Here is a 13,529-nt window from a genome sequence, read left to right on the forward strand (position 1 = left end):
CCGGGTCTCTGGCGCTGTGAGGCAGCAGTGCTAACCACTGTGCCACCGTGCCGCCCACTAATGGAATGAGGACATGCCGCAACCCAAAGGACTAGCCACGTTACCATACATCAAGAACATTTCTGAACTGACAGCCAGACTACTGCGACCACTAGGACTCATAACAGCTCACAAACCAACAGCCATTCTCAGACAACAATTCACCAGGATAAAGGACCCGATACCCAACATGAGCAAAACCAACGTAGTGTACAAATCCCATGCAAAGACTGCACAAAACACTACATAGGACAAACAGGAAGACAGCTAACGATCCGTATCCATGAACACCAACTAGCCACGAAATGACACGACCAGTTCAGCACAACAGATGCCTAAGGGAAAGACAACAAAATGAGGACATGCCACAACCCAAAGGACTAGCCACGTTACCATACACCAAAAACATTTCTGAACTGACAGCCAGACTACTACGACCACACACACAGATGACAAGCAACATGTGTTCGACTGGGGCAACACTACTATAGGACAAGCCAAACAGAGGACAGCCAGGGAATTCCTAGAGGCATGGCACTCATCCACAGATTCTATCGACCTGGACCCAATATACCGATCACTGCAGAAGACAGCTGAAATGGACAACCGGAAGCAGAGACAAACCACTATAAATGCTGGAGGAAACAACACAGAAGCGCTTCACAGGTGACTCCCAAGCACTGAGGATGTCACCTAGACAGGGGACAAAACGTCTGCAACACAAATTCCCAGCTCGGCGAACAGAACCACAACAATGAGCTAAGTAACCCCCAAATATGCTATAGTAATTCTACCTTGGTATCCTAGAATTATAATCCAAACATCATCAAATGTAGTAAAAGAAGTACAGAAAAATAGAACAAAGACAGTCTATTGATGCTCACCATCTTCCAACTGCAGCAGATTCTGCAATTCAAATGATAAGTTTGGAAATAAGTTCAAATTCAAGTCTGAATTGCCAAGCCATATCCTGGAAAAGTAAATCCAGTGGCTAGTTTTACGCCCAGTTGTCTAATGTAATGTTTGTTACAGTTCTCGCATGGTATTTTGTAAATGACGTTTGTTTTGCTTGTTGTCTGTATAGGGTTTTTTAAGTTCATTAGCGGCTGATTTAGTGTGTTAGGGGCTTTGTGGGCTACCATGATGCCAAGAGGACTGAGTAGTCTGGCAGCCACCAGGATACATGAACATCAACTAGCCACAAAAAGACACGACCCAGTCTCACTAGTATCCTTACATACAGATGAGGAAGGACACTTTGACTGGGACAACATATCCATCCTAGGACAAGCTAAACAGAGACATGCACAAGAATTCCTAGAAGCTTGGCATTCCAACCGGAACTCTAGCAACAAACACATCGACTTGGGCCCCATCTACCACCCTTTGGGAAAAACAACAGGAAATGACATCAACACAAATGACACCACCAAACCAAGGAAACCTAAACACATAAATAGAAAGCAGGACATAACACCAATGCTTCACTGGAGGCTCACTGATGATGTTACCTAGTATGGTGACAAAACGTCTGAAACCAAACCTTCCAGCTCAGCGAGCAAACCTACATCCAGAACCTCAACCTGAGCTACAAATCTTCTCTAAACTCAGTAATAGGGTTTCTTAATAGCAGGTATTTATTGCAAGAAAAATTGGTTATTTCTTGAAATAATCTCTCATTGAATCATGCAGCTTGGTGTTATAAAGAAATATTATCAGCAGTTGTTTGGGTAACACAATAATTAATAGCTGATATATGTAATTCAAGTCTTTTTGGAACAATACCAGAAAATGCCTGAGAAACTCAGCAGGTCTGGCAGCATCTGTGGAGAGATAGAGAGACAGAGTTAATGGTTCAAACCCGGTTCCAGCTCCCTTTTGTTCCGAACAGTCATACTTGTCTTGAAATGTTAACTCCATTTCTCTCTGTACAGATGATTACAGACTTAAGTTTTTCCAGCACTTTCTATTTTGTTTCAGATTTCCGACATCCAAGTATTTTTGGGGCAAGTGATGGCAAGTGTTAACTCTTTGCCAACTGTTCTCAGCTGTACTGGCAAATAGGCATAATAACATAATCCAGGAGGAGGAAATCACAAAAGAAAGAATCTATGCTTGTCACGGTGGTAAGATCTAACCAGGAGAAAGGTGAAGGATGTAATGATACCAATTAAAAGAGGTAGATAAGTCAACAAACCACTTAGCAGCAAATATGAAACAATACCTGCTCAGATATAACACTTCCTGGCACTGACGGTGGCTACTGGCAAGCTTTACTTCTATCAATTACAATTGCTACTCATTGGCATAATAAGAATGTGAGCTGAAAATGTGTTGTTGGAAAAGCGCAGCAGGTCAGGCAGCATCCAAGGAGCAGGGGAATCGACGTTTCGGGCATGAGCCCTTCTTCAGGAATGAGGAAAGTGTGCCAAGCAGGTTAAGATAAAAGGTAGGGAGGAGGGACTTGGGGGAGGGTGGAAGGAGGTAAAAGTGAGGGTGATAGGTCGGAGTGGGGGTGGGTGCGGAGAGGTCAGGAAGAAGATTGCAGGTTAGGAAGGTGGTACTGAGTTCGAGGGTTGTTCCTTGGATGCTGCCTGACCTGCTGCGCTTTTCCAGCAACACATTTTCAGCACTATTTCAGCTTAGTCAATTTATCTTCCGCAATATCACTGTGTTAATAAACTGTCTGTTAACTTCGCTTCTATCTGTGTTTTATGAACTCTGCTTTATTGGGCTAATTTCTCCGACAATCAGATAAACCACACTGTTGTGAAGTAACTCATACCATGTACAAGTTCTCCTTCTAAAACATGTTCTGCAGAATGCACTTTCAGAATTCCGTTCCCTCCACTCCATTTATAGTAAAGCTATCCTCGTTAATATTGGGCTGATTAAATCTCCTATGAATCATTTCTAATTGCTTTAGTATTTTCCAGAGGTTCACTTGTACATTTGCCTTCTATCTCCCCACAACTGTTGTGTGATCTATAGTATTGTCCCAATGCATGACACCTCTTACGTTCCTTAAATTAATCCATATGGTCTCACTTGATGATCTTTCTATTATATCATACAAACTTCAGCCAAAACTGATGATGCTAGTCCATTAGAGTGACTTGGGAAAGGTTGGTATGAAGTAAAACTTACAAAGGAAAGTCCTGTGGCCAGAGACAGAGAGACCTGTGGAACTGTTTGTTGAAATAGGTCCCGGATATCAACTTGAGAGTACATTGAATACACCAGAAGCAGTGTGCAGCACATAGTTAATAACAGGGTCACAGGAGACTGTCATGGTTATCCTCTTACACCCAGTTCCTTCAGGAAAGTCAATACTAGTGATGATTGACTACTATAATTAATATCATGAGTATGTGATAATTGTAGCTGCGGAAGATGGACTGTTCCACATATCCTACGAAGAGGCAGGCATAGCTGGGGCCCATGCGGGTGCCCATGACTACTCCTTTGGTTTGGAGGAAGTGGGAGCATTGGAAAGAGAAGTTGTTCAGAGTGAGGACCAGTTCAGTCAGTCGAAGGAGGGTCAGTGGAAGGGTACTGGTTGGTACAGCGGGAAAAGAAGACGCGGAGGGCTTTGAGGCCTTCGTGATGGGGGATGGAGGTGTATAGGGACTGGATGTCCATGGTGAAGATAAGGAGTTGGGAGCCGGGGAAGTGAAAATCATGGAGGAGGTGGAGGGCGTGGGTGGTGTCCCGAACGTAGGTGGGGAGTTCTTGGACTAAGGGGGACAGGACCGTGTCGAGGTATGCAGAGATGAGTTGGGTGGGGCAGGAGCAGGCTGAGACAATGGGTTGGCCGGGGCAGTCAGGTTTGTGGATTTTGGGCAGGAGGTAGAAACGGGCTTGCGGGGTTGTGGGACTATGAGGTTGGAGGCGGTGGATGGGAGATCCCCTGAGGTGATGAGAGGTTATGGATGGTCTGGGAGATGATGGTTTGGTGGTGGGAGGTGGGGTCATGGTCAAGGGGGCAGTAAGAGGAGGTGTCCGCGAGCTGGCGTTTAGCCTCAGCGGTGTAAAGGCCGGTGTGCTAAACTACTACCGCGCCTCCCTTGTCTGCCGGTTTGATAGTGAGGTTGGGGTTGGAACGGAGGGAGTGGAGGGCTGCACGTTCCGAGGGTGAGAGGTTGGAGTGGGTGAGAGGGGTGGAGAGGTTAAGGTGGTTAATGTCGCAGCGGCAGTTGGCTATGAAGAGATCGAGGGCAGTTAAGAGGCCAGCACGGGGTGTCCAGGTGGATGGGGTGTGTTGGAGGCGGGAGAAGGGGTCGTCAGAGGGTGGGTGAGAATCCTGGTTGAAGAAGTAGGCGCGGAGCCGAAGGCGGTGGAAGAATTGTTCGAATTCTCGCCGCGTGTTGAACTCATTAATCTGAGAGCATAGGGGAATAATAATAAGAATGTCCCATAGCACTAAACAGCCAATTATTTCTTACTGACATTTTTAGCAAATTTTGCAGACATCCTATGTACAACAAGATCCCTCAATCAATTAAATGGAGACAAATTACTAATTTATCAGTTCTTGGGGTTTTGGTTTAGGACCAGAAATATTGAAAATAAGTCTGGAATATGCTATTCAGTCCATTGAGCCTACTCCATTGCTGAACATGATAATGCCTGTTCACCTTTCCCAAAAGCATATTCATCTGATTGCACTGCTATAGGAAGGATATTATTAATTTGGAGAAAGGGCAGAAGAGATTTACAAGGCTGTCACCACAATTGGACAGCTTGAGTTATAAGGAGAGGCTGGAACGTCTTCCACTGGAGTGTAGGAGGTTGAGGGGTGACCTTAAAGAGGTTTATAAAATCATGAGGGGCATTGTTAAGGTGAACAGCAAAGGTCTTTTCGCTGGGGTGGAGGAGATCAAAACTAGAGGGCATAATTTTAAAATGAGAGAAGAAAGATTTAAAAGGGACCTGAGGGGCAACTTTTTTTGCACAGAGAGGGTTCGTATATAGAATAATCTACCAGAGAATGTGGTAGATGCAAGTACAGTTATAACATTTAAAAGACATTTGGATAGGTACATGAATAGGAAATGTTTAGAGGGATATTGGCCAAATGCAGACAAATGGGATTAGTTTAGTTTGGGAAACTTGGTTGGCATGGAAGAAGACCGAAGAGTCAGTTTCTGTGCTGTATGACACTATGACTATAACTCTCTCCCTAAACCGCTTGACAGACCCTAAAAATCAAAGATTCTGCAGTCTGCTTCAAAACAATATCAGGCTTTCCTTTACACTACAAATGATACTCTGAAATGGTGAAGTTTAGTTGAAGCATTATTAAAGACAGTAGTGGTATGAGGAACTCATTCTTTCGTTTTATGTGAATGCATAACACAACAAAAATCTGCATCTTTAACATAAGCTATTCCAAGGTTCTTCACAGCAATGTAATCAAACAAACATTGTCACTGAATTAAAGAGGAGAGAACATGATACGTGATCAAAGCTTAGTCAAAGAGGTAAAGCTTAAGAAGCATTCTAAAGGAGGACAGGTCAACAAGCATAAGGAGGAATTTTCAAAGCTTGGGGTAATATAGACCATATCATTTTCAGTATTTACAGTTCATTCGCACATGGTAACTTGAATGAAATAACTATCAAAAATAGAAGCATGCATGGTAATAAACATTAGATAAGTATCATCACTTACTAATTCTCAAACACATCAAAGCTATGTACTTCATAAACACTGTCACTTGTCTATCAATGTTTGTTGAAAATATGGAACGCTTTTTGCAAGTGTGTTATTTCTCTGGTAAGTGTTAGTGGGGGAGCACTTTGAGACTGGTGATCATAATTCTTTTAGTTTTAAAATAGTTATGGAAAAGGATAGGCCTTCCCATAAAATTCTTAATTGGAGTAGGACAATTTTTAATAGTATGAGACAGGAACTTTTAAAAGTTGATTGGAGTTGGATTGAATTTCGCAGGTATAGGGATGACTAACAACTGGGAGGCTTTCAAAAGTGAGATAACAAGAGTTCAGAGGCATTATGTCCCTGTTAGAGTGAAGGGCAAGGTAAAAGTAGGGAACAAAGAATGAATAAAGATATTGAGGTTCTGGTCAAGAATAAGGAGTCATATGTTAGATATACACAACTGGGATCAAATGAATCTCTTGAAGAGTATAAAGGGTGTATGGGCATTCTTAAGAGGGAAGTCAGGAGGGTGAAAAGGAGATATGAGAAAACCTTGGTAAATAAGGTTGAGGATAATCCAAAGAAATTCTATAAGTACATTAAGAGCAAAAGAACAATGAGGGTGAGAATTGGGCTCCTTAAAGCTCAACGAGGTCATCTACGTGTTGAACCTCAGGACATGGGAGAGTTACTAAGTGAATGTTTTGTGTCAGTTTTTACTATGGAGATAGAAATGGAGGCTAGAGAACTCGGGGAAGCAAGTAATTGTTTTGAGCATGATCAGCGTGAACTGGTTGGACTGAACGGTCTGTTTCCATGCTGCATGACTCTCTTAATGCAATAAAATATGTGCCATCACTGAATTTTGCCAAATATTGTACTCAAAACCCATTTTTGTTAAGTATAATAATAAAGTGACAGATTTTTTTCTCTTTGAGATGGATATAAGAAATATATTCCATTCAGTGTGATATCTTGTTTAAACAAAATATTTTTATCCAACTTTGTTTTCATTGCTTGTTTTTCCAATGTTAAAAGTTGTGTTTGTAGTCTTCATAAGTTCAAATTCAAATTGGTGATTCTTAAAATTGAAAAGACGTTCCTTACCGTGCATCATAATGCAATAAAGTCTTTGTGATGCTGGGTGTCAGAGGCACATTTAAACAAGATAAGTTAACTTATAGGTCTTTCAAAAAATTAACAATGCTGTGTTTTGTGAAAAGATTTTTCCCATAATACAGAATTTAGATGATTATATTACATAAACATATTTTATCTATCATGAAATTACCATCTTTGTTGGTAGCAATCAGGTTCCACGGTTACATTGTTTAACTTGAATGAGAATTGTTTGCAGATCTATCCTATTTGCTTAGCAAAGAAAGCTGTGCATAATTTTGGAAAATCAAAATATAGTTTTTGAAAATTTGACCAGTACCTGCATGACAATGAGGAGGTCAAAGACGAGGATAAAAGAGGCCAGAAAGGCTCTGGAGACTTCATCACTCGGCAAAAATCCCCGGTTCAGTTTGTCCCAACTGATCCAGTCAGTGGTGATGACAACAACAACTACACTGGTCAGGATAATCAGCACAGACCTGTGAGCAGAAGAGAGAAATACATTTTCACTAATTGCTCATAGGTAAGCAAAAGGAAAGGTATGGAAGTACTCTGGTAATTTTCAAAGTATTTTTTTTTTATTTTTAACAAAGACAAGTATTTAAATATAGAACCACATATCTCTTCATTGAAATGTATCATCTTTTCAGTAGTCATTGCAAATGGTGCTGAACATTGTGTAATAATTGGCGAACACCCCCACTTCTGACCTTATGATGGAGGGAAGGTCATTGATGAAGCAGCTGAAGATGGTTGGGATTAGGACACTACCCTGAGGAATTCCTGCAGAGATGTCCTGGAGATGACTGACCTCCAACAACCACAGCCACCTTCCTATGTGTCCGTACAACTCTAACTACTAGAGAGTTTGCCATCTGATACCCATTGATTCCAGTTTTGCCAGGGCTCTTTGATGCAACACTCGGTTGTTTGAATCAAGGCTGTAATGTGGTCAGGAGCTGAGTGGTCCTGGAGGAACCCAAACTGGGTGTCACTGAGCAGGTTATTGCTGAGTAGGTGCTGCTGGATAGCATTGTTGCTGACAACTTCCATCACTGTACTGATGATTGAGAGTGGACTGATAGGGTAGTCATTGGACAGGTTGGATTTGTCTTGCTTTTTATGTACAGGACATACCTAGGTAAGTTTCCACATTGTTGGGTTGATATCAGGGTTGTAACAATACTGGAAGAGTTTGGCTAAGGGAGTGGCAGATTCTACATTGCTGGAATGTTGTCAGAGCCTATAGGCATTGGAATAGACATTGGAGTATCCAGTGTCTCCAACTGTTTCTTGATCTCACGTGCAGATGATGGATCATCCATTCAGCACTTCTGACTGAAAATTGCTGCAAATGCTTCACCCTTATCTTTTGCTTTGATGTGCTGGGCTCTTCCATCATTGAGGATGGGGATATTTGTGAGCCTCTCCCTCTCGCGAGTTGTTTAATTATCCACCACTATTCATGACTGGATATGGCAGGACTGCAGAGCTTAGATCTGATCTGTTGGTTGTGGGATTGCTTAGCTCTATCTATCACTCACTGCTTATGCTGTTTGGCATGCAATTAGTCCAGTTTAGTAGCTTCATCAGGTTGACACCTCAACTTCAGGTATGCCTGCTGCTGCTCCTGGCATGCCCTCCTACAATGTCCATTGAACCAGGGTTGATCCCCTGGCTTGATGGTAATAGTTGAGTGCGGGGTATGCCAGGTCATGAGATTACAGATTGTATTGGAGTACAATGCTGCTGGTGTTGATGGTCCACAGCACCTCATGGATTCTGAGCTTTGATTTGCTAGATCTGTTCAATGTCTGTCCCATTTAGTATGGTGATAGTGCCACACAGCACAATGGAGGTTAGTCTCAATGTGAAGGTGGGACTTTGCCTCCACAAGGACTGTGCGGTGGTTGCTCTTACCAATACTGTCATGGACAGATGCACTTTAACTGGTAGATTGGTAAGGATGAGGTCATGTATGTTTTTTCTCATTGGTTCTGCAGCAGGTGATGAGGGAACCAGTCTAGCAGCTGTGTCCTTTAGGACCACACCAGCTCCATCAGCAATACTGCTGTTAAGGCACACTTGGTGGTGGACATTGAAATCCCTGACCGAGAGTATATTCTGTGCCCTTTCCGCCCTCAGAGCTTCCTCCCAGTATTGTTCAACATGGAGGAGAACTGACTCATCAGCTGAAGGAGGCAAGTACATGCTAACCAGCAGTAGGTTTCCTTGCCCTTGTTTAGCCTGAGGCCATGAGACTGCATGGGGTCCTGAGGTAATGTTGACAACTCCCAGGGCAACTCCCTCCCACCTGTGTACCACTGTGCCGGTGGGATAGGACATATCCAGGTCTGCTGATAGTGGTGCCTGGGATATTGTCTGTAAGGTCTGATTCCGTGAGTATGACTATGTCAGGCTGTTGCTTGACTGCTCTGTGAGACAGCTCTTTCCATTTTGGTACTAGCCCCAGATGTTAGTGAGGACGACTTTGCAGGGTTGACAGGACTGTTTCTGCTGTTGTCTTTTCCGGTGCGTACGTTGATGCCAGGTGATCCATTTGGTTTCATTTCTTAGAGACGTTGTAGCAATTGGTACAACTGAATGAAATGGCCTGGCAAACCATAGGGCAATTGAGACTCAACCATTGCTGTGGGTCTGGAGTCACATATAGAGTTGACCAGGTGAGGATGGCAGATTTCCTTCCCTGAAGGACATGAGTGAACCAGTTGGGTTTTCCAACAATCAACAATGATTTCATGGTCATTGGTAGATTCTTAATTCCAGATTTTTAAACATTGAATTCAAATTCCACCATCTGCAGTGGTGGGATTCCAACCTGGGTCCCCAGAACTTTAGCTGAGTTTCTGGATTAATAATGTTAAAAATCACAACACCAGGTTATAGTCCAACAGGTTTAACTGGAAGCACACTAGCTTTCGGAGCGACACTCCTTCATCCGAATCATGAATTAATAATCTAACGGTAATACCACTATGTATTATCCGCTAGGTATGTACCACTATTCCCCTTCATTTCCAAAATAGGATAGTAGACCATGAATATAAATAGAGATGGAAATGTGTTGCTGGAAAAGCGCAGGTCAGGCAGCATCTAGGGAACAGGAGAATCGACGTTTCGGGCATTAGCCCTTCTTCAGGAATGCCCGAAACATCGATTCTCCTGTTCCCTAGATGCTGCCTGACCTGCTGCGCTTTTCCAGCAACACATTTCCATCTCTGATCTCCAGCATCTGCAGACCTCACTTTCTCCATGAATATAAATAATAAGGGTTAGCAACTATTTAACCATTAACTGCACGTCACAATAAACAATTTATTTTCTTCAAATGCCACAATCAGATTTCAAAATGGAAATCCTGTTTGTTTACTCTCTCTCTCATCCAAGGGCACTTTGAAATGCCCCAATAGTTATTATAACTGTCATTAGTTAATCCACCACAGACCAAGGGTCCAAACTTGACTCCTCTTGGAACAAATGACAACAATGCACCCAACGTACTGTGGCCACATGTTGAGAAATAGCAATTTATTTCCAAGATCTGAGGAAGGGTCACTGGACCTGAAACATTAACTTTGATTTCTCTTCACAGATGCTGTCAGACTTGCTGAGTTTTTCCAGCAACTTCAGTTTTTGTTTGTAATTTACTTCCCGGTTTCAATTTTCTCTTTAATTTCCACCCATTCACCTTCCTTTCCTGAAGGTTATGATTCATGTTACGGGATAAGACTACATGATGCTGCCATTGTGCACAAAAAAAATCCATTACTAATTTATGTTGTTGGTAATAAATGGGGTTGGAGTTGAATTTGTTTCTTCAAACAAGAAAGAAAACTGATTTATTTGAAAAGCCCTCACATTGTTGACTTTAAAATGTATTTGATTTTCTATTGGCAGCGTGGAAGGATTGAGAAGCACAAAAGCTCAAAATTACTTAGCTTAGTGTTGCTGTGAAATGATTGTTAAATTGTTTGCAATTTATCTTAGTTGGAAAATAACATTGTTAGTGACCACTGATTGGTGAACCGCAGAGACTTTGGAAACACTGCTTTCCTATCAATTAATGCCTACACATCTCATCATTGCAGTTGGTTGACCTGTTAAGCCTTCCAAAATACACATGGAAACAGATTCACTTGATGGACTCCATTATGCTAATACTGTTGGCCCAAAGATCATAAAATGAAAGAATAGCAATAGGTTATACAATCTATTGAGTCTGCTCTGCGATTCAATGAGATCATAGCTAATCTGATAATCCTCAACTCCACTTTCCATTCTTTTCCTCATAACTCAATTGCTTTACTGATCAAAATTCTGTCTATCTGAGCCTTGAATGCACTGAAAGATCCAGCCTCAATAGCCTTCTGTGATAAAGAATTCCACAGATTCACTATCCTCAGAGGATAAATATCTCATCTTTGACTTAAATGGATGAATATCTAATCTGAGAATATGCCCTCTAGGCAGAGACTCTCCCACAGGAGGAAATAACCACTCCAGATCTACTCTGTCAAGTCCTCTAAGAATCTTGTATGCTTTAATAAAGTCACCTCTCATTCTTCTAAATTGCAATGAATATAGGTTAGTCTAGCCTTTCAACCCACCTTCATACCTGGTATCAGCCTAGTGAACTTTCTCTGGACTACCTCCAGTGCCAGTATATCTTTTCTTAGATAAAGGGCGCAAAAACTTAACAACAATCCAGCTGTTGTCTGACCATGCCTTGTATAATTTTAGTAGCCCCTTGAAATAAACATCAACATTCCATTTGCTTTCCCTATTACCTACTGAACTTGGGTACTAGCTTTTAGTGATTCATACACAAGGGCTCCCACATTCCTCTGTTCTGTAGCTTTCTGCAGTCGTTAGAGTCATAGAGTCAGAGACATACAGCACGGAAACACACCCTTCGGTCCAACATGTCCATGCCGACCAGCTATCCCAACCCAATCTAGTCCCACCTGCCAGCACCTAGCCCATATCCCTCCAAACCCTTCCTATTCATTTAAATAATATTCTGCTCCTCTATTCTTCCTGCTGAAGTCCATAACCTCACATTATATTTCATCTGCCAAGTTGTTGGCTATTTGTGTAACTTGTCTAAATCCCTCTGCAAACATTGTTACATCCTCATCACTCGTCCTTCCACCTATTGCTGTGTCACCTACAAACTTTTCTCATTCAAGTCATTAATATGTATTGTAAGTAATTGTGGCCCCAGCACTGATCTCTGTGGGACACCACTAGTTACAGGTTGCCATCTTGAAAATGCCCCCTTATCACAACTCTGATTTCTATTGATTCATCTGTCCTCTATCTATCCTAATGTACTACCTCCAACACCACGGACTGTTATTTTATTAGTAGCCTAATGTGGAGTATCTTATGAAATGCCTTCTGAAAATCCAAAGATATTATATCCACTGATTCCTCTTTATATATCCTGCTTGTTACCACCTCAAAGAAGTCTACTGACTTTCTAAATACCAACAGCAGTAAAATGAAGAATTTGAAAATTCTTATTGCCTGAATGAGGTTTCCCAATGCATTAGGATTCCAGATGAGATATTCCAAATAAAAACTGAAATTGCTGGTGAAGTTCAGCAGTTCTGGCAGCAGCTGTGCAAAGAGAGCAAAGTTAACGTGATGAGTCTGATGATGAAGAGCTCCAGGTGAGGATGGATAAACTGGCTCCTCATTTTTACTATTCTGCTACTGTGATAGGTTAATTTAAAAAGGATCTCTTCCTTTGTGGATGTCTTTCTCCCACACCAAAGTCAGAGTCAGACAGTATGGAACAGATCCTTCAGTCCAACTTGACCATGTCGACCAAGTTTTCCAAACGAAACCAGTCCCATTTGCTTGAATTTGGCCCACATCCCTCTAAACTGTTCATGCTCCTATCCAAATGTCTTTTATATGTTGTAACTGTACCTGCATCTACCTCCTCCTCTAGTGCTTTATTCCACATACTAACCACGCCAAGTGAAAAAGTTGCCCGTCAGGTTCCATTTAAATCTTTCTCCTCTCAACTTAAAAATACATCTAGTTTTGAATATCTCTACTCGAGGGAAAAAAAACTGTTTTTTACCTTATCTATGCTTTTAAAAACCTCTAAGGTCACCCCTCAACCTCCCTCACCCCAGTGAAAAATGTTCCAGTTTATTCAGCCTCTTTTTATAACTCAAACCCTCCAGTCCCAGCAACCTCCTTGTAAATCTTTTCTGCACCCTCTTCAATTTAATATCCTTCCTATAGCAGGGTGACCAGAACTGTACAGAGTACTTGAAAAGTGGCCTCACCAATGTCCTGTATAACCACAACATGATGTCCACCTTCTATACTCAGTGAAGAGAAATCAGAAATAACGTTTGGGTCCAGTGACCCTTGCTTAAGACTGATGGTAGTTAGGAAAATGTGGGATTATAAACACAAGATACGGTGAGGGGAGGGGAAAAAGAATAAATGATAAATGAGGATAGAGCGCAAAGAGACAAAAGAACAGTTGGATAGACAAAGGAGTGGATAACAATCTGGTTAGAAGGGTGAAGAGCTGTTAACGGAGACTGTTAGTGGCTAACAATAGGTAGTATATAATGGCAGACTATGTGATAACAAGGCCTGGTGTGTGGGGTGGGAGGCTAGGACAGGGGAGAGTTCAGGCTCTAAAATTATTGAACTTAAT

General features: G+C 41.9%; 1 protein-coding gene across 9 annotated transcripts in view; it reads right to left on the minus strand.

Moving 5' to 3' along the window:
- Positions 1 to 13,529, minus strand: part of tmem117 (transmembrane protein 117) — a 433,777-nt gene that overhangs the window by 67,353 nt on the left and 352,895 nt on the right. For 8 of the 9 annotated variants that reach the window (XR_006314397.1, XM_043708697.1, XM_043708699.1 and 5 more), the window contains one exon: positions 7,140 to 7,299. Coding sequence is in view for 8 of the 9 variants with exons in the window: in XM_043708697.1 (XP_043564632.1) it covers positions 7,140 to 7,299 (160 nt within the window). In the remaining variant the exon portion in view is untranslated. Of the gene's footprint in view, positions 1 to 1,662; positions 1,863 to 7,139; positions 7,300 to 13,529 lie in introns of those variants that run through there. The other variant, XM_043708705.1, reaches the window with a different exon arrangement.

The sequence above is a fragment of the Chiloscyllium plagiosum genome, chromosome 19 (assembly GCF_004010195.1).
Source record: "Chiloscyllium plagiosum isolate BGI_BamShark_2017 chromosome 19, ASM401019v2, whole genome shotgun sequence".
Taxonomy (NCBI): Eukaryota; Metazoa; Chordata; class Chondrichthyes; order Orectolobiformes; family Hemiscylliidae; genus Chiloscyllium; species Chiloscyllium plagiosum.